We start from the raw sequence: 26,501 nt of genomic DNA, 5'->3' as shown, positions 1-26,501 counted from the left end.
CCAGTTTATTAATTGCAAATCTATTGGAGAGCAAAGGCTGGGACCAGTCCGGAGACCAGTAAATGATTTCAGACACTAGGGGGTCACTGGTCCAAAGGACTAGTTTAAAAAATATCCTTATTTCCCAGCCTGCTTTCTAGCATACCATCGGACCTGAGCAGGCTAGGAAATAAGACAGGTTTACAGGTCAAAAACCAGTTTATTAATAGCTTGGACCACTTTTTTTATTCAAAACGCGAGGGTCACTGGTCCCAATGACCAGTTTATTAATTCCTACTTTTATTAAAAATTGATATGTGGACCTCTTTAATTATTTTCATTTTAACATAAATTTCGACTCCAGGAGTCCAGTTGTGTACAGGGCCAGAAATAAGAAAAATTTCTTATAGGACATGTGTCCAGTGACCCCCCCCCCTATTTGTCTGGAAAATTTATTGGACATTTTCCACTGGCGTGTGCATAAATAGTGTCGCATTTTCATAGTCAAGCTATCAAAACTTCGGAAAATTTATTGGTCAAAATGTCCAGTGACCCCCTTACGTTTTAAAAAGATTATGGGACATTTTAAAATTTTATTGGACAATGTCCAGTGTCCTGTGCTTATTTCCGGCCCTGGTTGTGTATACAACCCTAAGCCGAGAGAGATTTTTTTAGAAGAGAGAACAACCACAAGTCCTGGGACCAGTAGAAAAATAAATTGGGGAAGGGTCACTGGTCCCGGGACCAGTTTCACATTTAAGACATCAGGGGTCACTGGTCCGAAGGACTAGTTCAGAAATAAACCTTATTTCCAAGCCTGGACCTGAGCCCTTCCACAGTTAGGGCCGATTACATCCCTAAATTTTCTTCCAGGTTTTTCTGCTAGCTTCACCAAATCTAAAAAACTTCAGTTTTTTTTTTTAATTTTAGTAAAAATGTTCTATTTTTTTGTATTTTTTGAAATAAAATTGTTATTCTTGTAAATTAATGTTATTTTATGTCTTATGATTCGTATTGAAATTCTAAATTTCCTCCATATTTGTCTGCTAGCTTCACCAATCCCAAAAAACTGAAGAACTTAAAAGTCGACTCCCGTTAAAAATCCTCTATGGTATGAAGGTTTCTCCACAGCCCACTCGATCACGCAAGTTGCACGCGCTATAGAAGCCCGTCCAAACGATTTTTTTTACATGTTAACTCGCGAATACGGCGCGTCACATAGGTTCGGTCTAAACTTTCAAACCCGTCTGGTTTTAACATGGGCGTCTATGGGAGGGGACCAGTTTTTTCAACGTTTTTGGCAATATTAGTGCATCTACTGGTTCAAATCTCTTGAATTTTTAATGAGACGTGTATTGAAAGGTTTGATATTATCCTGTAAAATTTCAAGTCTTCAGCTATAATAGTTTTTTTTATAAAAAATAGAAATCATCACATAGTAGAGAATTTTGCCCCTTCAATTTCTCTACTATGTGATGATTTTTATTTTTTATAAAAAAAACTATTATAGCTGAAGACTTTAAATTTTACAGGATAATATCAAACCTTTCAATACACGTCTCATTAAAAATTCAAGAGATTTGAACCAGTAGATGCACTAATATTGTCAAAAACGTTGAAAAAACTGGTCCTCTCCCATAGACGGCCCTGTTAAAACCAGACGGGTTTGGATTTTAGACCGAACCTATGTTATTCTCATTTTTAGGGTCGATTGAGCGGGCTTCTATAGCGCGTGCAGCCAGCGTGATCAAGTGGGCTATGGTTTCTCTAAAGGGGTGAAAGTTGCAATGAAATATATCCTCCTTGGTTTTGAGAATTTCAGAGTTTAGGGTAAAAAATGTATAATGGCTGATTCGGATTCGGGTGGAACGCAATCTAAAGGAAAAGATGGAATTAATGGTGAGTACTTATTTTAGTTATTAAATTATAATCGCGCGTTCAATTAAAAACTAGTATCAAATGGATAATTAATCGGAATATTTATAATAACACTAAAGTAAACCGTAATTTTAAGCACGATATGTAACGCGTTAAGCCTTGGCTACATGACTGGGTGCAGTCATTGGAATTATATTGCAAATTTTCTATCAAATTAATAGTGTTCGTGATATATTGCCGGAAAATTACTGAAAAGTTGTAATGACGAGTGATATTTGAATAAGTTGCGTAAATAAACCACAAAATTATGATCAAGCGTTTAAATTTATATTTCAAAAGTTATTTACAAAAGTTTACGTGTATTTTAATTCTTGCAATGGAATTTCTAATTTTAAATATATTCCATCTGTAATTGTCTTAAGTAAATATCGTATATTTTTTAGCGGCAAATATTATTAACTCGTTAAATTCCATTTAGGTGTAATAGTTACACCTAGGCGAAGCTAATAGCTCAATGTAGGACATTTAAAAAACTAATTTTGTAAGATACCATAGCCGCCCATTATTTTTGCAAGAATACTCTATAACACCTTAGAAATTTTCCTGTCAAAATTGAACCACAATAGAAGGCAGAGTCTAGTTGTTATAAATGATACCTGGGTTAGCTTACAACTTTTATTATATTCAGTAAAATATATGCTAAGAAAAAGCATCCCAAAATATTGACACCCATCGGTTCCACCTTAGTTTCATGTACCCAAAAGGTCATTAGAAGGTTTTTTAATCACAAAATTCGGGAAGATTTTTAAATAAGTGAGAAAATAACTCGTTATTTTTGGGTTTTTTTTTTTTTTTTAGTTTTTAGAAATCATAGCCCCTAAAGAATAATAAATAACATACATTGAGGAAAAAAGCTACAATATTTTTTGATTGTATTCAGTGGTTATTTAGGAGTGGTGGGTGGTTTTCTGAATTTCCGGGAAATTATTCTGTTATCTTCCCCATTTTTGGATGCTAAAGTGGCTTATTTTGGGGTGTTTAAACCCTTGAAATTATTGAGGTTTTTGACAGTCTTGATTTGAGGGATATGGCGGGAGAGATAAAGAGAAAGAAAGACACGTGCAGTTATAGTGCCAATCAGCTTCGCGATAACCACTAAAGCCTTGTGATTAGTTGATTAGTTCTTTCAAAGTTAATTTGAATTCGATTTGGGCGTGTTGCGCGTGAAATTTTGGTTTAAACTTAATTTTATTCGCTAATATGTACAAGGTGTTTCAAAAAGGGTGATAGAGACCAAAATACAGTGGGTTCTATCAAAAGGGGATAGGTGGGTTCTATCAAAAGGGGATAGGTGGGTTCTATCAAAAGGGGATAGGTGGGTTCTATCAAAAGGGGATAGGTGGGTTCTATCAAAAGGGGATAGGTGGGTTCTATCAAAAGGGGATAGGTGGGTTCTATCAAAAGGGGATAGGTGGGTTCTATCAAAAGGGGATAGGTGGGTTCTATCAAAAGGGGATAGGTGGGTTCTATCAAAAGGGGATAGGTGGGTTCTATCAAAAGGGGATAGGTGGGTTCTATCAAAAGGGGATAGGTGGGTTCTATCAAAAGGGGATAGGTGGGTTCTATCAAAAGGGGATAGGTGGGTTCTATCAAAAGGGGATAGGTGGGTTCTATCAAAAGGGGATAGGTGGGTTCTATCAAAAGGGGATAGGTGGGTTCTATCAAAAGGGGATAGGTGGGTTCTATCAAAAGGGGATAGGTGGGTTCTATCAAAAGGGGATAGGTGGGTTCTATCAAAAGGGGATAGGTGGGTTCTATCAAAAGGGGATAGGTGGGTTCTATCAAAAGGGGATAGGTGGGTTCTATCAAAAGGGGATAGGTGGGTTCTATCAAAAGGGGATAGGATTGACATTTTGTCCTAAGGGACACTGTTTATCAGTTATGATTGGAGTGTTTTAAGGATGACCCCTTAAATTTAAATCAGAAACCCAAAGACAATACTAATTTAATTGATGGGTCATCTGTAATAGAGTAATTTTATTCCCATATAACGTCATAGCCCTCTATCTCTTACATTTGGGATATCCCCCCCCCCCTCACGGAGGCAAATACGAAGTTGCCCCCAATGTTGGGGATACACAGTTCACTCCCCCCCTCTTCTCCGAAATTACTCTATTTTAAGGGATGTCCATCACGTCCCTTATGGTAAAATGTCATAGAAGGTAACATTTCCGACGCTAAATCGCCCACTGTACTTCGGTGTTACCACCCTTTTAGCTACACCCTGTATATTTGGCTTGATTCCAAAAATACTGAAAACATTCACGGAACGCGTCTTTACTCTCTAATGACGTTCTTGGGGGGGTTTTATCTATGAAAGAAGGTAATGTCTTGTTCATCTTGGTTTTAGACGAGTTCATATATTGATGTAATTAGATGATTATTTATTTGATAATACTTCGTGTGGGAGTTGAATTTTTATGTATTTTTGAGAGAGAGGTACGAAAAAGAAGGGTAAGGAGACTACGTATTAGGTATTAAATAAAAAATAAACCTCATCTTTTTGACATTAACTAAAAAATATGGAAAAATAAATGCACCTTCCGGAAATAGAGAGAGAGACTCGTGTTTCCGCGTGGTTGCTTCGCTAAAGCGCGTTTGTTTTCACAGTCGGCTGAGCGGTCATGCCGACTTCCTCCCCGTAAATGCCATTGGTATCTCTGTGGTCTCTTAAGCATAATGCCATTCAGGGAATACACACATTGAAAAATTTTACGTCCGGACCAGTGACGGCCTTCAATGAGCTAGATACCGGTATTGGTATACGCTTACAAAATTTGACACCATACGCCCACTACAAGTCCGCCGCGGTACGCAACTGTACTCAAACGAAACTAGTTTCCTTAAACTGAGATGCAATAGACCTCGATACTATATAAGATGTCCAGGAATTGGAATTTTTTTTATATATTTATATAAAAACATAAGTTCATAAGGTATGTTTCATAAGTTTGTCACTGGTTACAAACTGGAGCTTGTCATGAAGTGAATGACGTAGGTCATATTTTCTCGTGGTGAGGCGCTGTCAAAGGCTTATTATAGACTAAATAGAGCTAAATGGACTGCAAAATTAACCACCGAGTGTTACACAGGGTTCATACAAACCTGGAAAACCTGGAAAAATCAGGGAAATAAATAGTTAACAAAAACCTCAGGGAAAACTCAGGGAAATTTCTAATTTTAGTAAAATTCAGGGAAATCAGGGAAATTTGCCTTCAAACAGGGGCAGAGTAATTAAGCAAAATGTTCATAAACATACCCTTCATAGGATTAACATTAAACTCAACTTTGGACGCTCGTAACTCTGGTTCTATTAGAGATACGGGGATGTCCTTTGAGTATGTTATAGTCCTATTTGCCCCCCCCCCTCCATCGTTAACATTTGCTCCATAGGATACTCCATATACGGGTAAAACCTGGAAAACTCAGGGAAGTATAGGGGGAGAAACCTGGAAAACTCAGGGAAGTATATGGGGAGAAACCTGGAAATCTCAGGGAAATTTGTTTTCCAAAAGTTGTATGAACCCTGAGTGTAGGACTTCAATTCTCGCTTCCGTCGTTCTCGAACTAGCTCAGTAGCATTACGAAGTATAGGTAGTGTCATACTTATGGAAGGAACACATATTATAAACTTATGACAAAAAATATACCAAAAATATATGACCTACCCTCTAATTATCTTACGCTTATCGTGTGACAAAATTTAATGATATTCAAAGAAAAAATTTATATATTTAACCTCAAATATATTTACCTTTTCTGGGTCATTATAAGTTAACGAGCTATATATTTGGGTATTGTTAATCATCTAATTAGTTAAGTATCCGGACTTAATATCGTCATTAACACTCGCGGTATTGCTTATAACCTCTTGAGGTTTTTAAATGAAGTTCACCGCGTATATTTCTGCAGTTTCATTAATATATTAATATATAAATTCTCTAGAATAAATTCCGATTCTTTTACTGCCAGATATTTGACAATACAGGCTAGCTACCATAATTGCTGGCGTTGCGGTGTACACCTTTAACAAGGTAATACGCGATCAAGCGTATCATTTCAAACAAAACAGACCCCTTTTATGACCTTTTCAAACATTATACTTTCTTTACAATAGAAAAAATAAAAATTAAAACGATTTTTTATTCCCGTTTTTGCATGAAATTTCGCTCTAGTCCTTGGACCCTCATATCATATTTTATGATGAAAGTATTTTATATACTGAATAACCATTAACCATTCAATTGTTTAATTGACTGTGGTTTAGGTTATATAAGGTCGGGGGTTCAAATTTCAAAGCCGATGCAGACGCGGACCGGCCCACTATGATTTCAAAACTTAGACCGCTAGTTAAGGTCCGATTTCGAAACTCCGGGTTAAGGATATGTGGGTTAATTTTTATACGTAATTATTTAAACAATGAATTTTAATTGTTTTAAAGCTTGCGTATGAGATTTAATTAAGTTATTTTTGGGGATTTCAAAATATTTTCTTCGTTTGTCCACTAGTGGTCATTACGTACTCGGGGTCACCTCGCGCTTAGTGACCGTTTATTTAAGAATTTGTTTTTCAACATGCCTAGGTAATTTTATTATTTTATACGCTTCTGATTAGTTCAAAAAATGGTCAAAAGGTCATCCAAATTTAACCATCTTCAATTTTTAGCGGTTATCCTTAAAAATAATCGCGTTTGTCCACTAGTGGACATTACCTGCTTGGGGGTCACCTCGCGCTTAGTGACCGTTTATTTTGAAATTTGTTTTTCAACATGCCTAGATAATTTTATTCTTTTATACGCTTCTGATTAGTTCAAAAAAGGGTCAAAAGGTCATCCAAATTTAACCATCTTCAATTTTTAGCGGTTATACTTAAAAATTAGTGAACATTACGTGCTGGGGGGGGGTCACCTCGCGCTTAGTGACCCTTTATTTAGAACATTTATTTTCAACATGCCTAGGTAATTTTATTATTTTATACGCTTCTGATTAGTTCAAAAAAGGTCAAAAGGTCATTCAAATTTGACCATCTTCAATTTTTAGCGGTTATCATTAAAAATAATCGCGTTTGTCCGCTAGTGGTCATTATGCACTCGGGGGTCACGTCGCGCTTTTTCGACCAAGGTCGAGTGTGAAATTTAGTGACCCTTTAAATTATTTAAAAATTAAATAACGCTTCTAAATAGTTAAAAAAGGGGTCAAAGTTCATCCAAAATTGACCACCCTTAAAAATAATCGCGTAAAGTTAAATTAAATTATAGATTGTAAACAATTAAAGAGCTTTGAAAATCCTTAAATATTCTTTACTGGCTCGTAGCCAACCAGAGGGGAAGGGTGACCTCGGTCTAGTCAGTCTGCGTAAAGAATTCTTAAGAACCTTGTGTCAAGCTAAGTACTTTGGGGTTTTTTAATGTTTTTAATCCAAGGCAATATAGTACCGTTGTCTTGACTCCCTCGCAAAAAAATACGTACTCAACAATTGCCTGAACTTATTTTCTTAACTAGCGGATATAGCTCAACTTCTTAAGTCAAAAAGGGACGCGCGCTAAGGCTCCCAAATCTTTATTATTATCGTTGGCGGACACGTGGGTTGATTTCACCCACCTTTAGGGGCCCTTTGCGAAGATTGTAGTGACGTAGAATCATGTCACTACGAAGATATCTAATTAGTACGGTTTTGATGAGCGAATTTAATTAATTTGCTGCTTGATTTTGGTTCAGTTATTTTTTTAATTAAGTTAACGGAGTTTTGTAATTAATATTGGCGAAATAGTTCTGCTTAATTTGCTATTAGTTTAATTTTGATCGTTTTTGTTTAATTTTAACGAGACTAAACACTACAGACCTGGAAATTTAGGGAAAATTGGTTTGGAGCGTAGAAACTTTGGGAAAATCACAATTATTTAGGAAAATCAGTGGAAACTTTTTTTTTGCTATTTTATTAATATTGAAGCATTTAAATTGTTTTGGTAAAATATTACGCGTACCTTTTACATAAGTTCATAAGATATGTTCCATAAGTTTGTCACTTGTTAGTGAGAGCTTGTCCTGAAGTGACGTAGGTAGGTTAAAGATTCTCCTAATTTTAAGGTATTTAGTCAATTTAAAATTAAATTTAAGGGTATTTTTGGGTCAAGCGAGTCCTTGGTGATGGGGAGGGGGTGGGGGTGGGGGTGGTCTATGGCACCGTCTGGGGCGTGTTGAAGTATTCAGGGGCTGTACCTCAAATTGGCTCTGAATTATGTATAGCCTGTACAGACTCGCCATGCAATTTCTAAGAATAGAAAGTGACTGAGCATTACCAAAGGAAAACGCCTGTGCATTAGACGGCGAAGACGATGACTCTAGAGCTACATCCCCTGCTTATTTTGACAAAAAAATAAGAATATTTACAAAGCGCCAAGAAAGTCAAGGGTACGATTTTGCCAAAATGTGTTCTTTTTCTGTTATTTTTAATTTTTGGCTGCCTGCGTTTTTATTAGTCAAATATCAAGCCAGAGATGAAATTTAAATCTTATTTTTTCTTTATTTATTAAAGGTAATTTTAATAAATATTTAGGTACCATCAGAAGCTTATAACCGAAGGGAATGTAATAACTGATTATTTGAAAAATTGTATTTTCTGTCCATTACAATATTCTTTGGTCCAATATATCGACAGTGTGCATTTAAGGCGATTTAAGGGCTTGTGAAAATTCATCCCCCGTTTCTTACTTTAACCGCGTTCAGGGTTGCCAGTAAATTGATCTGAATCGAACATAACTACATGCTTTCTTTTGGTCTGGTTGAATTTATTGCACACGTCACAAAAGTCTGGCAACACTTTTATTCACATTATCTATATCTGAAATTGCTTTGTTATTATCAGCTGTTTAAAATTTATAAATGACCCATTGCTACTAATAAATTGATGCATTTACAATTGGAGGGATTAGGTTACTGTCAGGAACAAATCTAATGCCGTTTTCTATTGGATTCTAGCAATCTGCCACAATGGAGCAATATTAAATTAGGCATAGGTGCTATTGCATTTGCATTTAATGCAATTTTAAAGCGATTTTCGTTCTCAATCTAAGAAAATGCCAATGGAAAACAGCGCAAATCATTCGATTAAACTTCTCCGTTATGAACTTCCCTTTAAAGAAAATAAAAAAAAGATAATTTTCAAATAGGGAAAAAAAATTAGTTTGGTATAGATAAGCAATCTCTCTCTCTGCATTCGTTCGTGTTGTATGTAGTCTGTGTGTTGGGTGTTTTCATTTCGCTTCGAGCCATTGCGCCGCGCTAGTGTTCTCGTATTTAGACTAGCTCTAGCGAGTAGTTAACTTATTTCTTTCTCCCTCCCTCTCTCGCGTTTCTGTTTCCAACAATAGATAGAGAGAGAAGTTGCATTCATTTCTATTTAGACTTTTGCGGCGGGAGTCACGTCATAGCGTGGAAAATTTAACGTTTATCGTGATTTTGTTGTGGACTTGTGTTGGTGGTGCGCGTAACCTTGTTTCTTCTCGTACCAATGGATTAACTTCGGAACTATCGCGCGCTTCAGCGTCTTTCTAAGTCGGATTATCGGATATCTACCTTTTTTGCGTGCGTTTTAGGAGGGTCTTCATCTCTCTCCTAACCCCTTTGGTAAACATGCCGGCTAATGGAACGTCGGATTCCCTATCTTCTTTGTCATCCGCAGATGTTAGTCTACCGTTTAGTAGTCTCAGTAAGTTAGCAATTATACCACTAATTCTCTCTCTCTCTCACACACACTTTCCTTTATTGTCAACTTAACTTAATACCTTACCGTTCATTGACGCGAATGAGATGATGGTCTTGGTCTTAGGTGATTGTACCTTGTAGTATGAAACGCGTAGGACGTTGTAGTAGGTCTTTTAGAAGTTTAAAACTTGGGATTGTTGACTGTTGACAGTTTGTTTTTGGAAACCGTCTGTCAGAAATTAAGGGGAATTTTCTTTGGGTTTGGTTTGGACGATTTTGAGTAGACATTTTGACGTCAGGTCCATCGTTTTTATTTAGTGTTTTAGGGATGACCCCCTTAGTTAAATTAGAAAAATAATCGTCTTGAATCAGTTTCTTGATTAAATTTAAGGGGTCGTTCGTAAAATACTCTAATTTTAACTCTAAAAACTATGTCCCGGACGGCAAAATTAAATAGACGTTACATTTTCATTACCTCCTTATTTAAGGTTTTCAGAGACATGGTTATAGTTTAGCCGTGGTTTAGCTTAAAGTTTTCCATGGAAGGTTATGTATTAAATTTTTTTTAACTGACTTTCACGCGGCTGTCAGTGACAAAAACCTTACTGCTTTTGGCGTAGGCGTTCGTTACTAAGTTTGTACAGCGTCTTTTTCCCAAAAAAAGAATTTTTCCCGTCTCTACTAGTCTAGAACCTACTTGTAATATATACCCCCCAGATCCCACTGGAATTTGACTTGAAACGTTACTCGCGAAATTGAGTCATTTCAAAAGAATGATAATGAATTTTAGAATAAATATTAAATCTTTTTTATTTTAAATCATGGCAAATAGGAATTTCTATCTTCAGTAAATATATTATAGAAGTATTTTTAATATTTATTGATAAAATATTTAAAATAAACAGTAAAATAAATAATAATAAATAAATAAACCAATATAAAATGATTAGATTTTATTGTGCACATTAAACAAACTTTTCATTATTTTAGTCTTTGATAAGAAATATTTATCCACGGTCAAACGGTCATATTTAATACCACCCAATAAATGTACAAATAACAAATATAGGAGATCCCCATGCCGCTATCAAACGTCAATACATCAATCAAATATCTATTTTAAACTGAAATATTTCCTCATTCGCGATATAAAATTTCACATTTTTGTGATGAAATAAAGCTCTCGTTATATTAATAGAAAATCCCTTTTTTTTTAACATCAAAAAAGGAATTTTTAAATTTCCTTCTAAAAAAAAATATAAAAAGGTACAGGTGTATTTTGTCTACACTTGACGTGAATGAACTTTAAATTGTTTTGAAACGTAATATAACACGGGACTAGATAACCCCGTTCTGCATTGTTTTTATACCAGATTCTTAACATTACATTAGGAAAAGAAAACAAGATAATTATCTTTGATTAGTATGGAACTGGTATACAAATTGTTTACCGCGATGTACAACTTGTAAACATATTGTTTACCGCGCATTAATATATTTAAAAGTCAGCTGTATGCTTACTAAGTAAGCATTTAGGTATTAAGGTATTTCAAATGCCATATATCTTATCTGACTGTCAATTTGTTCTCTCTTTTTTTTCTTATTATTAAATTGGTGCGTAATGCCTTACCTCTATCTGATCTTACCAAGGGTAGACTTCTCAGACTTTAAAGTGAGAGTAAACTGGAATTTCCCTTAAGTTACGTTATACTTGACCGAAGTGACGTGAAATTCCGATAACAGTACACCCATGTGACGTAGGGACATGGAGTGGTGCGTCGCGAGTGGACAAATGTGGAACCTAATTTTTTCGTCTTTAGTATATTTTTTTGTAACGCATCGACGTTTCAGTAAGCTGTTCCTTGAATATTCCGTCGCCTCTAAGGCTATTAAACACTGTGTTTAATAGTAGCGCTTGACCATATAAAACACCATCTATAAAAAAAATCAATGGACAACTTCAAAAAAAAAATCTACGTCGGAAATTGTCTGAACATTTAATCCCCCCTTTAGGAATGACGAAGCTCTATAAAATCACGTCATCGCTTTGTGTGTTCTCTCTGGTAAAGCCGTCACAGATAAGTCTGTAATGTATTATTCACATCTTACCTTGGCCTAAACCACTGTGCCTAACCGATTATCGTACCTCAATTTTCGAACGTATAGTTTTTAAAGGTTATTTGAAAATGCTACCTTTAACAAACCGGCTAGGGGGCAATAAAAAAGAAAAAATATGCCAAATGATTTTGTACTGGGTTGTAGCTACGTACCGTTCTCAATAACTGGCATTTAAATAACGTTTGTTTTGGTTGTTACAGATAACACGTCTATGTATGTGTTTATATATATATTTGTTCCAAATTTTGTTTTTTCTAAGGTGTAAATTTTTATAAAAGAAAAAACATGATTTAAATAGTTATACTAACTTAGAACGCTTATAAAATTGTTATGGTATCGTTGAACGAGGGAGTTTTCGTGTTATTTTTAGTAGCAAGGTGCTAAAGTACTATTATAAGTTAGGGCTTTTAGATTTCTACTGATTTCAGCGTCTATTATCGTTGTTTTTATCAGAATTGGATCAATTTTTTTTAGCTGTTAATTTTTACTTTGAAGTATTCGCGATCATAAGGCTATCATACTCTCAATAAGTAATGGTTGAAACGTTATTTTCAATAGTAGTATTCTTTATAAAAGAAATGCGCTATACAAACCTATACTAGAGACCCTACTGTAGACCTATACTTTCGCATTATAGGCTTATGTTTATGATGGAACGTACGTTGATTTATTCAAATACAGGTTCTCTCAATAATGGTTATTTTTAAACTCTCGAGTATCATTTTTGTAAGATGTAATTGATGATTACATGGTCATCTAGGCGCTAAAACCCAATTACCCCTGAACTGAAAAATAACTAAAGTCCGTTAAATCAGGTATTAAATTTCAAGATAAAAATATTTCCTTCTGCTAGCGCGTAAGATCACGATTAGTAATTAACTTGCGCATGTAGCTATTTCCGACCCCAAAAAACATTTTAAACATCTGCCCCATCAAGCTACCTAAATTTATAAAGTTTCCGTTATGTGAATATATTACTAGTCTCTCCCCAAAATTAGGGTCATTTTAGGGAGGAACACGTATTGCTAGAGTCCGCATGCAGACTGTAAATTGTAATTATATTTTAAATGGTACCAGAAGTAACCTAATAATAATAAATGTGGTACGTCTCTTTTGTCTTATTTGCTAAATGTTTTGAAAAGTTAAAAATGCCTGGGAAAAATCATGCTACTTATTAAAGTGTCACACTTCTTCTATCAGGGTTGCTACAGTACCTGTAAATCCTGGAAAAGTCAGGTAATTTGAAAATTGTCGTAAAGTCATGGAATTACCGTTGCATACTGACTTGAAAATGTGTAGTCACGGGCCAATAGGCGCTTCAGCTCAAATACGAAACAATGATATCGTTCTATAGGCATATTCCTAATAAGGTTTTATTAAATACCAATTGCAAAATAGTATTTTCAATTAAAAACTGTGATAAAATTAGCATAATTGTAAGTACAAAGCTGATGATAAATATGGAATTTTTAAAGGTTGTTGCATTATTACTTTTCTGTTAGTGTAAGTTTGAAAATTGGTTAGGGAAATTGGCTTTAGATGGTCAGGGAAAACCTGCTGGAAAAGTCAGGGAATTTTGAAATTAAAAATCTGTGGCAACCCTCCCTGTAGTCTATTATCCCCTTCTGGTCATACTTATTGTTAAGTGTGTTATTTATGATACCAAAAATACGCTCACACCGGAAACCACCTCGTTAAAATTCAAGAATAAGAATGCCCTCTGGTTCTGTTTTACCAAATAATACCATACATTATCATATCCAGTTTAAGAAAAAAAAATTATGATGAACCTTCTAACCAATTAACTTGATTAATTTTTGCGGATGTAACGGATCTGTATATACATATACGAAGATGCTCGACTCCAAAGAAGATGCATTAAGAATAAGCTAAATTACCTTTTTCTTACTGACAAGTGACAAACGTTGTCGCGTCAAAGGGTATAATTGTTAACTCGAGTAAATCACTGAAATACTGTCATTAGCGGAACGCCTAGTTGTAATTGAGTAATCAAGAAATTGTCGTAACGATTATCTTAATTGTGATTACGTTATTACACGCGAGAAAGATGATTTTCACAGAACCAGGGTGATTAGCGATTTTTTTTTTTATGTTATCTAAATTTAATAGGGATTTCTCGGCGTTTTAATCTAACAAGCTCCTGCGCTATAAGCCGTTAAGTGTCATTTCACATTCAATTAAATAGAGTATTAAGTTTAATTTAATGACGGTTATAATAATTTTTATTTAAAAATGCAAGTATTACGGTTTGTTTTTCTGTTTATCAGTTTGCGCAAAGGTAAGTAATAGATTGACAAAGGTAGGGCCGTTTGACAGACGCTAGTGACGTCATATATTTGTCGTTAGTTATTATCTGTCACAAAATAAAGCTATCTCAGTTATGACGTCAGTGCGTAGGTAAAACGTCACATCCTTAGCTTTGTCAGTGGGCGGCCATGTTTGGTACCGCGCTTCGGTTCTATGGACAAAGAGCATGGGTGACGTCACACTAAGACTTCTGAGGTGGTTCTATTTAGTCTCCAAGCTGATCAGAAATTACTTACATTTATTCATTAGTTTGAGTGTTGCTACTAAAAGTTGTTAGGAACTTGTCCGTTATTTCAAATTCCCGAAGGTAAATTAAACATTTATTACTCTAAATATTATCGCTCAAGTATACTATTGAATTATTAATAGAATATATAAACAAAGTTAGATCGTATTTAATACATAGGAGGCTTGATACCATTTACACGAGGAAGAGAGGCTACTTGGTGCTGCACTTTGTCCGCCAAATAACCTGGCCTCTTGGTGTAAAATGCATCATTACTCCTAGTAATGTCAAATAAAACCTGCTTTGTTTTGATTTCATCAACTTCCGCCTAATGTTAACTGTTAGTAGTAGTAGTCTTTATTTTTGTTGATAATTTTGTACGCCAATTACCAAACAATTAACCGGTCAGTGACCTTAATTAATTATTCATAAATCATTCAATTAGAAAATGACAAAAATTTCGTTTTTACGGAATACGGATTAAAGGCTGATATGCTAATTGATGTTAATTTTTTTTTTTTCAAGTTTAAAGTTATCGATAACTGGTTGTATACGCGGCGGAGAAATTTTAGCTTTAAAATTCTGTTGGAGTATTAGCCTTTTAAACCATACCATACTCATCGGAGAGACGTTTTTTTCCCGCTCTGTTGATTTTTGTCGGGGTTCAGCGCTTTTATTGCCACAAGATCGGTGGTGCCCCATGGTATTGGTCAATTTTAATTTTAATTTTTTTTACCGGTATTTTTATACGAGGTTATATTAATAAGAGAATCAAAATATTTGAAGGTAAAATCAGTTTGTCTTCCCGTTGCGAAACAACGCGACAATTTTTGTAGTCTATTCAATGTTTATCGCTTAATTACAATTATACCAGCACTTAAAAATGGATATATACGTCATAATGAGAACGTGTAAGGCGTTATGCAGTTCGAACCCCAGTCTCCACCACTTAAGTGAGTGAAAATTAGAAAATTAGATTTTTGTTTTTATATTTATTGATTTTGAAAATGTTAGTATTTATTTGTGGTCCATTCATTTTTCGCCTGTTTTGTCTCCTCTTGTAAATGGTATCAATCCTCCTTGTCTGAAAAACTACGTATTACGTAAATTACGGTAATTTTACCTCCCTTTTGTGACTGCGGCTCAATTTAGCGCCTCTTTACAACCTAGTATTTAATTCTAAAGATAACGAACTAACATCAAAAATCATAAAAGTACTCCTAGACTCTATGATTAAGAACGAGAAAGAAAAAAAACTGTCAAATTGTATTCAAAGCTTAAAATTGATGTCGTTTCAACTCCGCAATCTTATCGTTTTTTACCTTCGCCGCTCTCCCGTAATATTTACTTACACCTTTATAACGTTGCGACATACCTGGCATATTTTTGCCTTCTTTTTCAAAAGACCTTATCTTCTAGCAACGTCATTTAAATTTATACAATCTTTCAACGTTACTCGGAAGTATGTCCGTTCACGAATTACATTCAACCCACTTTCAATAGCACTCTCAGGTGACTTTGATACCGCATTCCTAAGATCCTACGCGTATTAAAGTATATTTCTTAAAAATTTGCTGATGGTTAAAATTATTCTTTACGGGGTGGGGTGGATTTTACAGTCAAGGTCACGTCATATTGGTGTTGAAAAGGGTTGGTTAGAAATGGGTACCGTTGTCCCGTGAAGCCCAGTGCCGGTCATGTGATTCTATTCCTTTTTTTTGTGGGTTATTGTTGTCTTGATGACGTGAAAGAATAGATTATTTTCATTTATAAAGCGGGTATTTTTTTGTTGTGGTTTTTTAGTAATGCATGACCACCCTGCTAGGCTCATTATTATACTGTTGGGTATTATTATTATTATTTGCTAATACAGAAAGGGACACTGAATGGTGTGAGAATTAACGTCATTAGTTTTAATTATACACTTTTGACGCGATAATGAATTCCCAAAACATTTAGCTTAGTCACTGTCAGATTTACCATACACCTATTACGTGTAAAACTTTTAGCACTGTCAAGGGAGGGTTTTTAAAGATTACGCGTAATTACTTTAGTACAGTCATAGGTACAACCGTGTACACAGTGACCCGTCCCTCGACCATCATTGTCGCGAGTCAAGTGAATAATTTAGAACCTAAAAACACACGTGTTGGTCAGCGGAGATTATGTGCAAGCGACTTGTGACACATTTTAAAAATACAATACATACCTGTCCAATATTACTATACTTGTACTCAAACCTAATTGCGCAATTTACAACTACATTTCTTTTTAACAAAACGTGCTATAACCTTGAACTTGAGATTGACACTCTTATAGCCATGGAATTTTCGCTAAAACGTATATCGTCTTATCAGTTATCTAAAATTGGACTTTCTATTGTCTGTAGATAATTGGGTAATTCCTTAATTACGCTTGTCGCGTATAAGTTAAAAATTGTTCCCGAGATTGACTTCTGATGTACTTTTGTTGAATTTCAGTGTAACTCGAGATCATTATGTAAGTCCGGGAATACCATGTCGTAGTTCAAACTCAAATATAAATTTTAATATGATACCCTAAGGATTATTTTTTTGCTTTTATTACCTCAGTGAAAGTTTGTAAGACATTCCTATGGTGTTATTAATTTATTACGACTTTTATTAAACAACCTAAAATTAAAAATACTTGTCCCCCTTTTTTTTTAAATAAAATTATTATATACCATCTTTCTAACATAAAGTAGTATGTATTTACGTAGGCTCAAATTTATCTTATTTTTCTTAACCCCTATTTTTAAGTTAGCCTCAATTTTAAGGCATTTTTTCACGTAGGCGTTTTGAAAATATGTGAACTTCCTTTGGTGGAAAAATTTAATTAGCCATAAACCTAAGGGGTTGAACCACGCTGGTGATGGGTGTCTGGTAGTTTCGGTGTGTGTTGTTGTCCATACCGCCAATGTTTTCGTGCCAAATTGAATTTTTATTATTATTATTTTACGCGTTTTAAAGAAAGCGTGAAGTCTTTTCAGTATTATACCGGTGACCTATTTTTTCTGTGTAAGAAAAAGAAAGGTTAAAGTTTATACGTTTATACGATTTCTGAAGGTGTTATGATATGATCTGAAAATAACTGTTTGGAAATCCGGGTTTTTTATATTTATCATTTATTTATTTTCTTGTTTATTTAATTTGCTTGTTTGTTGTTTTTAATTACTAAAGGTTCAACATCGCAAGATAAACAATCCCTATCTCCCACCTCAGTGCCACATAACATTCGGCCTAACACCTTGAATACGTCTGGATCAGGTAATTCTTTCGTAATAAAGTGGGGCTAAATTAAGTACACAAATATTTTGTCGTTCTGTTATTTGCGCGACGTTGAAAACTTTGTCGCGTTGAAAGGGCACTGTCAAAATCTTATATAGCTCAGGATTGCCACAGAACCTGGAAAAGTCGGGGAATTTAAAAATGGGCCGCAAAAGTCAGGGAATTTTAAAACTTTAAGCCTAGTCCGGGAAAAGTCAGGGAATTTGATTTTATTGGGTAAAATCTCTGGGTGATAAGTTTTTATTCAAAGTAAATGCCTTTAAAAAAATCTCTCAGACTGTTATTTATAGTTAAAATGTTTTTTAATCATTTTGATGCAACAAATACATTGGAATATTTAATGTAGAGAGTTTATTTAATTATAAGCACTTAAAACGTGCCGTAAACATTATCGTTTTCGGCCTAAAAAGATCAGGGAAAACCTGGAAAAGTCGAGGAATTTGGTTCTGAAAATTCCGTGACAACCCTGTAGCTTTAAAAAAGGAAACTTCAATAGATTCCCGTTGACAAGATAAGCCGAATTTTGTCAATGATTTAGTAATTCAAAACGAATTAAATTTTTTCGTTATAGAGGCGTATTGGTTCGCCCACGCGGCTGATCCACCTCAAGATCGAATTGCACCGCGACAAAATGATACCCCCACGTCGGAAAGAGTGGACGAACAAGGTGGCGATTCCGAAGCCAGAAGGTATCTAGAAGATAATCAGGCCGATGGTGAATTGTCTCCTAGTAATAGAGCGGCGGCGGCTGCCGCAGCGGCTACAGCCAGAGCTAGAGCTAATCTCTTATCCCCTGGACAAAATTGTGGTAAGTCGTATATTTCTTTCCTTTGAATTCCATAATAAAGTTTTCTCTTGAAAGTGTAATTAATTCTTTAGTATTTAGTCGAGTCTGAAAATAGTTCATAGTAATTTAGTACATAGAGTTCCGTAGATACTCGGATATTTTGAATAGGGAAAGATTTTAAAATAAACGTCTTGAATTTAATATTTTATTTAGAAAAATTAATTATAATTAGTTTTGTAACGAAGTAATTAAATGACTACGTGCCCCCCAAGTAATAATTAGCTGACACGCTTTGTAAAATTTATGCCCATGACGCAGAAGCGTATTGGTTTGCACATGCTGGTGGCGAACAGATAACCCCGACTTCGGTTGATCTACAAAGTGACTCTGGGTTTTCAGGTAAAACGAAATCTGCCCGGAGTTCTGTACTATAATAATAATAATCCCCCCACCCCATTTGTCTGGTCTGATGAATGGAGATTTTGATTTCTAACCATTATGAATTAAATTGATGGTTATAAGCACTTATGTTTAGTCTTTGAAGTACGGTAGGCATGTTTTGGTATATGTATATACTTTTTGAAATACCAAAGTGTAATTTGTTAGCGAAGCATGGCATATTGGAACGTTGAAAGATTTTAATGAATTATGTTTAAAAACATAAATTTGATTTTTTTATTGATGAATTCATGATGTGTAAATTTGATGTCGGCAAATAAGTTGCTTTTGAAATTGCAGACCTATTTGCGTACTTTTTGCGGGAAGTTCATCTCATATCTCACTTTAATGTCATTAATTTTGTCATATCCATGATTCCCATTGTACAAAGTCACGAGTTTTATATTTTCGAGAAATTTTGATGAAATGTTCATTTGAATTTTTGTATACCTACCATCGTCGACTTCCGTTTTGAATAGTTTTAAAATTAACTCGGGTGGCGAGAATTTTGCGTTGATTCGGTTGTAATCGTAAATTGTAGAGTACAAAGAAGACGCGACGCCATTGTCACAACGGGAACGCGAGGAAAGGTTTCGTCTCTTCAAAGAACGCCAAGAAGAGGAACGTCAAAGGAGACTCCACGAATTGCAGCAGCAATCGGTTCTAGCGCAAAAATTCCGCGAACAGCAAGAAGAAGAGAGGAAACGAAAAATAGACGAATTAAGACAAAAGGATCTCGAAAGAAGAATGGCCGTCGAAGAGCGCAAAAGACAAATATGGGAGGCTGAACAGGTGTGTTTAATGTTTCATCAAGACTTCGGTTGTAGTTTACGGCTGCGGGGGAATAACGCGTTGACCTTGAGCCAAGGTCATGATGGCCTATGTTTTCGCTCGTTTGGCACGTTGAATCTAATCATTCGCGTCATATCTCTTTCTCTTCTAATCCTCAAAAGGAGAGGAAAGAAGCGATCTTGAGGCGAAATTTGGACCGCGAAGCCAAAATCGAGGCTAGACGCAATGCCCAACGCAATTCCATGTCATTCGCTTTCGGAAGTTCAACGCCCAGAGTCATAGACCTGGATTTAGGCGGTTTCGCCAACAGACCTTCGGCGGCTAACGCATTTGGTTCCGTCACTCTCATGCCGGCGGTAAACGGACGTAGAATTGACGAAAATGACCTTTTCAAACGTCGGGCCCCCTCCACTGACCTTTTAGATCAAAAACCAGGTATTTTATATAATTTAATACTATATATAACGGTAGCTTAAAACACTTTGGGTATGACTGATGGAAAATGGGTGGTAGTTAATATTCTTTTAATTTTGCACATTATTTGCAAATTATTTACTTATTTTCGCTTCACGCGTTTACGTCATTATTATTCACCTTATCACTGTGTCCATATTTCCAATATTTTTCCTTTGTGTTTTCCACTTTCCTGATATCGAATTTCAGTAAGTACTTCTTCAAACAGAAATGGACTGGTAGAATTAACCCCAAGTTTAATTAGGGTACATCTGGGTTTCGGTTACATCAACAACTCGGGTGTTAATTTTTACCAGTATCCATTTCTGCTAAATAGTATTATTATTCCAGACGAGATTGACGGGTTTGACCAGTCTTTCGAGTCGTCCCCAAATTGGGATGTTAACAACGTCCATAAACGGTCCACGACTGACCCTAGGGTCCTGAATCGTCGCTCGTGTCCGGGGATGAGCTCCGAAGCGACTAAAGCTTGTCTTACCATTCCCGACTATAATCATTCTAGACTACTACAAAGTCCTCAATATGACCTCTGGTCTAACGCCACCGCTTCTACTTCTTCCTTTGGGTGGCTCAGTGGTTCTGGGGTAATGATCGGTGGTGAGTAGAAATTAACCCAGCGCCCGTGGGGGATTAATTAATCCATTAATCGGATTAATCGAGAAAGAAAGAAACTAAGGACTTGGCGTATCCCTTGTTAATGCCTGTACTGTCGCTACGGATATTTGACCCGGTGCAGTGCGCTTATATTAATACAAGTAAAACTTCGAACTCGTAATCCCTTAATCAATATTTATCCTTATTTCTCATTAACGTATCATGATCTTCCACTATCATCTTTTAACTATACCAATTTAACCTTTCTGGGAATGCTTCGACTCGCTAAGTGAATTAAGTTTTATAACTAGTTTAGAACGGCGCACCTGGAATTCTGATGTAGTCGACAGTAGTGCTTAGGGTCTCTAATGGTGTTATGACGTATTTGCTTTTGTTATGGCTAATTTTGGTTTGCGTTTGCCTGGTACTGTTTGGTTTGTAAGCTTCCTGGTGTGATAAGAATGAGGAATACTTCGTTAAATATTTTAATTATCGTGTGAAGTAAGGTTGACCACCGAAAAACAAAGTTACACAATAGTATTTAATAACCATAACGTTCCCCCCGCCCATTTCATTTGTCCGTAATGTTAAGTGTTTGTTCCAACAAAACCATCCCGAAAACTTTGTTGAAGGTGAAACCATTAGGTTTAAGTTCATCTCTGAAAGGTCACGGGTGAATTTGCAATATTGCACTGAAGGTAATTTAAGTATTTTAAACTTTCTTCGTTTAGAAGATCCCATGTCTCGAAGCATGGTGATTCTACCATCGGCTTCCAGAGGCCGTCGAAGAACTGATTTGACGCCGACAATTCCTTGGGAGAGAGAGAGTTCCATTCGTTCTCACTCGCCAGCTTCTAGTTCGGGACTGAGCGCGTCCAAGCGAGCCGTTTCCATGTCTCGCCTAGACATTCTGGCCCAACCTAGAAGGCGATACATCGTGGACCATTCCCCGTCTTCGTCCAATATCGCTTCTTCTTCCCACGCTGGTACCGGTAACACGAGTGGCAATACCACCCCCGGTGGCCCCCGCACCTCAAGTACGAGCAAAAGCATGTTAAACCTAGCTAATTCCCATACCTTCCGACGTGGAGTAGTTGCTGGCTTAAATAGACAAACTAGAGGTAGCGGAAATATGTCTAATAGTACACTTTATATCGCTGGGGAACCCCACGGTGGCGGCTTCAATACCCGACCTAGACCTATGTTAACCTCTCCAACCCGAGGAGGCGGTATTATGACCCAATCTTTCGCTGGAGGAAAGTCATTTGGTTCTGATTTAGAGGGTAGCAAGCGCATGTCCAAAAGCATGGTCCATTTAGCTTCGTCCCGTCCACCCCCGCGACCTACTCGGGCTTCCCGCTTGAGAGCTGTGGCTCAGCAGCGAGACATTGGCCAAACTACGGCGACACTCAGTCCTAATCACCCAACGAGTGATTCAGTCTCAGGTATTTTTTTACCGCGCTTTACGGCTACTTTTTACCTATTGTCATTGTATACTAGGCTATGATGAACGGTTTTACCAAATTTAATTAGATACGATTGAAATAATTTGAGGTTAATTCTTAATATCAGGAAAAATCTTATCTTAGGTTTGGAATGGGTGTTAATTTTTTACATTATGACTTTTGCGTAAGGAACTTTCTTAATTGCGCTCTCTACAGTAAAACTATCAGTGAACTAGCTAGCCAACTATTTAAACTCTACGCTACAATCTGTTGAGGCAAAATATCGCGCATGGCTTAGTGTCAAGCGTATTCCGAACTTTTTTCCGGGTTCTACATTCAATCTGGCACCCTTTCGAGCATTTCTATAAGATTCTGATATCCTATTTCCCATTGCATATTCTGAGAGAGCGGTAGCTCTCTTATATAAGACTTCATACTGCTCTTAATGTATAAGGAGGGTTTTTTGTTTGGATGTATTGTGTTAGTTTTTATAGTTAAACGTGGACTATTTTTAAGTATTTCGCATGGAATTTATATGAGTTGATTAATGCATCGTGATCTTCAATATTCAAACCCTCTCTTCGGAAAGGACCACATATTATAATGACTTATTGCAATATTCGGGGACACCTTAGGAAGCCAAGCACAACTATCTCCTTAAATTTAAGCCGCACTGAAAACTATGTTAGAATACCTAAATAGTTTAGGAAAATTAGCTAAAAGTTGTTTTAAAGTAATTGGGTAATAATGATAAAACGTCTTTTGGGACAACAGAACTCCGTAAAGATTCCCCATCTAGACCTCGTAGTTCAATGTCGGGGGCTTCTGAAATGTCTGGGGTTTCAAGCGTGGCTTCGACTGTTAGTATGAGGTCGCATTCTGGACCTAGACGTCCGCGACCAGCCAGTATGGTGGCTGCTATTCCAGATCCTAAACACTCAAGCGCTCCCACTCCCCCTCAAAGACAAAGCAGGACCGACAAAAAAAGTAAATTACGTTCGCTTGTGGCGTCAAAATCAGTTGGAAAGGATGAAATTTTAAAAATCGGTTTTTGTGCTTAAGGTGTGCCTGTTGGAGTAACACCTCCCAGACCACCTCGAGCCAAGAGCGCTGGTCCATCTGATGTCCCACCTCCACCCAAACCTCCGCCAAGAAGGGCTTCCCCCTCAAAGTCAGCCCAGTCAGAACCACTTACTCAACAACCAACTGATAAACCGGTTGCCAGCGTTTCAGTAAGTGAACAGTTTTGGACTGTCCTAGTGTCTTTTTCCCCATCCATGTTAAGCGACATTCCGTTGTTGAAACTAACCGTTACTTGCAGCCCAATAACATTGAGGTACCGGCAACTAAGGTTGTGGAAGAGAAAGTCGAAAAACCCGAACCCCAAAAACCAGAACGAGAAAAAACTCCGGAGGTTCAAAAAATTGAGAAAGATGATAAATCAAACGAACCAGCGGCGACGAAGGTGCCTCCTCCACCCGAGACTAAGGTGGCTCCACCACCAGTTGAAGTTGCTAAGCCTGTCAAACAAGACGATGTCCCCTCTGAGCAGCCCAGTAACCAACAACAACTCCCAGGTACCATCGCTAAACCCAGAATCACTTCGGAAGAGGAAGCCAAAGCCGCTTTGGCTGAAAAGCGTCGTCTCGCTCGGGAACAAGCCGAACGCGAGGCTAAAGCCGAACGCCTACGTCAAGAAGAACTTCAACGACAAGAGGAAGAACGTATTCGACTCGAGGAAGAGGAACAACGAAGATTCGAGGAAGAACAGATAAGGTTATCCCAAGAATTACGTCGACAAGAGGAAGAAAAGTTACAAAGGGCCATCAAGGAACAGGAGGAAAGGGAAGCCGAGGAGCGTAAGCGACAAGAGGAAGAGGCCAAGTTAAAGGCCGAACGAGAGGAACAGGAACGTAAAGCTAGGGAAGAAGCGGAAAAGCTGCGCAAAGAATCTGAAGAGAAACTCAAACGTGAGGAGGAAGAACGAGCGGAAAGAAAAAAGGTAAAAATTCAATTTTTTTTTCATTTGGAAATTGGGTGCTTAAACGCGCTACTTTTTTATAGAGAGTCGAGCAAATTATGATGCGCACGAGAGCTAAGGCAGCTCAAGCTCAGAAAGATGAGCAAAATGCCCAAAAAATTGAAGAAGCGCAAAAAACGACTCAACAAAAAGTAGAGGAATCAATCCAAGTTGTTAAGGAAGGTGAGATCTCCGCCAACGATGAACAAAAAACAACGGTTGTCAGTGCGCCGCCGCCACCGCCAAATATGGGAGGAGATAGCTCCGCCTCAAGCGCGAATACGGACTTAATGGGCAATGGTGAAGTTATAAACTCTAATTTAGTAGTAGAACTAGAACAGTCATCGGTAATTGTTGAGCAAAATGGACTAAGTCAAGACATTGTTCCATCACCACCACCCGAAGTGGCTAATTTGGTACAAACCAAATCGTCGGCGGTCGAAGAGTCTTCTCAAAATAAAGTAGAACATTATAACGGAACGTTAATACAAACGAACGGTTTTACGGAAGATAAAAGGTAAGTCCTGAGTCGCGGGGGTTTAGTCTGGGAACACTCGTTTCAAATGGGTGCTAATTTTCTAGTAGTTCCGATGTAAAAGGCGAACCAGTGGTAGGAAATCTATTAGATTTTGATTCGTTGCCTCAAGGGCAACCCGTCGGCACCTCTTCCCCTCCACCACCCCCCGCCCAGTTTGACGAATTTATTGACTTAAGTCAACTGGCCGCGACAACAACTCAATCCCACGTGGCGTCCAATGAAAACGAAGTCAATCTCTTGAACAGAGAAACCGATGACTTAAACTCTAACAGAATGGTTTCCAATAATCCTTTCATCGCTTTTGAAGATAACATAACGAAAAAGCAAGAGTCATCATTTACTGGTAAACATATGTTGCTTCCTGTAGATCAAATTAGGCTTAAGATCCGTTTATGGTACTTGATGGTTTTTGTAGATCAAATTAGGCTTAACATCCGTTTATGGAACTTAATGGTTTTTGTAGATCAGATTAGGCTTAAGATCCGTTTATGGAACTTAATGGTTTTTGTAGATCAGATTAGGCTTAAGATCCGTTTATGGAACTTGATGGGCTTGTAGATCAGATTAGGCTTAAGATCCGTTTATGGTACTTGATGGTTTTTGTAGATCAGATTAGGCTTAAGATCCGTTTATGGTACTCGATGGTTTTTGTAGATCAGATTAGGCTTAAGATCCGTTTATGGAACTCGATGGTTTTTGTAGATCAGATTAGGCTTAAGATCCGTTTATGGAACTCGATGGTTTTTGTAGATCAGATTAGGCTTAAGATCCGTTTATGGAACTCGATGGTTTTTGTAGATCAAATTAGGCTTAAGATTCGTTTTGTAGGTCAACACACATAGGCTTAACTTATCATTGTTTTTGCAGATTTGCTATCATGAAGGGAGAAATGACAATAGAGAATCATTGCAGTGAATCTATTAACTGCATGATTTCAAATAAAAGTCAGGAACTAACATTCTAAGTCACAAAAAAATAAAATAAACAAAAATAGAGGATTTTTTCAGCTTCCAACTTTTAGTCTGAAGTTTAAAATTTTTACGTTTTTGCCTCGTAGGTTTTTCGAACGACGAATATAGGACTAAAATTTTTTAGGGACAAATGAGTTTTTTTTTTTATACTTTTAAATTAATTAATGAATTAAAATTATTAAAAATAGGCTTTTAATTAATCCAAAATTATAATATTTGGTTTTTTTAACGTATTCAGCTCTCCCCCTTTATAGGTTTTGTCTATAAAATTAGAAATAAAATCATGAATAGAACTCGGAAATTTTACTCTCGAGTTTTGAACGATATTCCGCCTGAACGGTATGAAAAATTACGTTCTTAGAGTTTGTAATTTTTTTTGGTTTTCCATTGCGTGACAACTCGCTTATTTAAAGATTAAACAATTGTATATTATTATTAATTAATTAATTATTGAAAGTGTTAATAACGTTATCAGCCACTTATTACGAAAAAAAAAAGGCCAAATTTCTCTGGGAATTTTCAACAAGAGGTACGTCGGGTTATTAAGTTAAAAATTCTATCATTCGCTTATGGAAGTAACTAAAAAAAAAGTAAGTTTTTACTAATTTTTACTAGATGAATTTTTTTATTAGTAAATATTACGCGTGCCACTAAAAATTCCCGATATAAATTCTTTTTTCTCTAAAAACTAAAAATTTATATTTCACTGTTATAATGTTCAACATTGTGGCTGGTCAATAGCTATGTATAGTTAAGAAAAAGACTAATAAACTTAAGATTTTTACTATGTATTCCTTCTGAGAGCTTGGAAGTGCAAATTTAGCTACTAATATCAAATTTTG

The 26,501-nt window shown here is 36.5% G+C and overlaps 1 protein-coding gene across 6 annotated transcripts; it reads left to right on the top strand.

The window, feature by feature from the left end:
• The first annotated feature begins 1,734 nt into the window (after window positions 1-1,734).
• LOC149705046 (uncharacterized) lies at window positions 1,735-26,450 on the top strand. 6 transcript variants are annotated; one of them, XM_089865214.1, is made up of 14 exons: window positions 1,735-1,878; window positions 17,493-17,579; window positions 18,172-18,408; window positions 18,706-18,786; window positions 19,367-19,617; window positions 19,779-20,052; window positions 20,422-20,688; window positions 21,417-22,130; window positions 22,905-23,117; window positions 23,193-23,362; window positions 23,452-24,132; window positions 24,195-24,667; window positions 24,733-25,031; window positions 25,556-26,450. In XM_089865214.1, exons 1-14 carry the CDS (start codon window positions 1,824-1,826, stop codon window positions 25,567-25,569), a joined length of 3,816 nt encoding a protein of 1,271 aa, XP_089721340.1. In that variant the 5' UTR covers window positions 1,735-1,823; the 3' UTR covers window positions 25,570-26,450. The 6 variants fall into 6 exon arrangements, with proteins under 6 accessions (XP_089721340.1, XP_089721339.1, XP_089721338.1 ...); XM_089865213.1 differs by lacking the exon at window positions 1,735-1,878 and adding an exon at window positions 9,251-9,624 and having other exon boundaries at window positions 24,736-25,031; XM_089865212.1 differs by lacking the exon at window positions 1,735-1,878 and adding an exon at window positions 9,260-9,624.
• The last annotated feature ends 51 nt before the right edge of the window (window positions 26,451-26,501 follow it).

This window comes from Phalangium opilio, unplaced genomic scaffold (assembly GCF_054372755.1).
Source record: "Phalangium opilio isolate 3A_F unplaced genomic scaffold, DU_Popi_V2 ptg000014l_1, whole genome shotgun sequence".
NCBI classification, from domain to species: Eukaryota; Metazoa; Arthropoda; class Arachnida; order Opiliones; family Phalangiidae; genus Phalangium; species Phalangium opilio.
The sequence above is the reverse complement of the archived record's forward strand: the minus strand, read 5'-3'. Positions and strand labels throughout refer to the sequence as shown.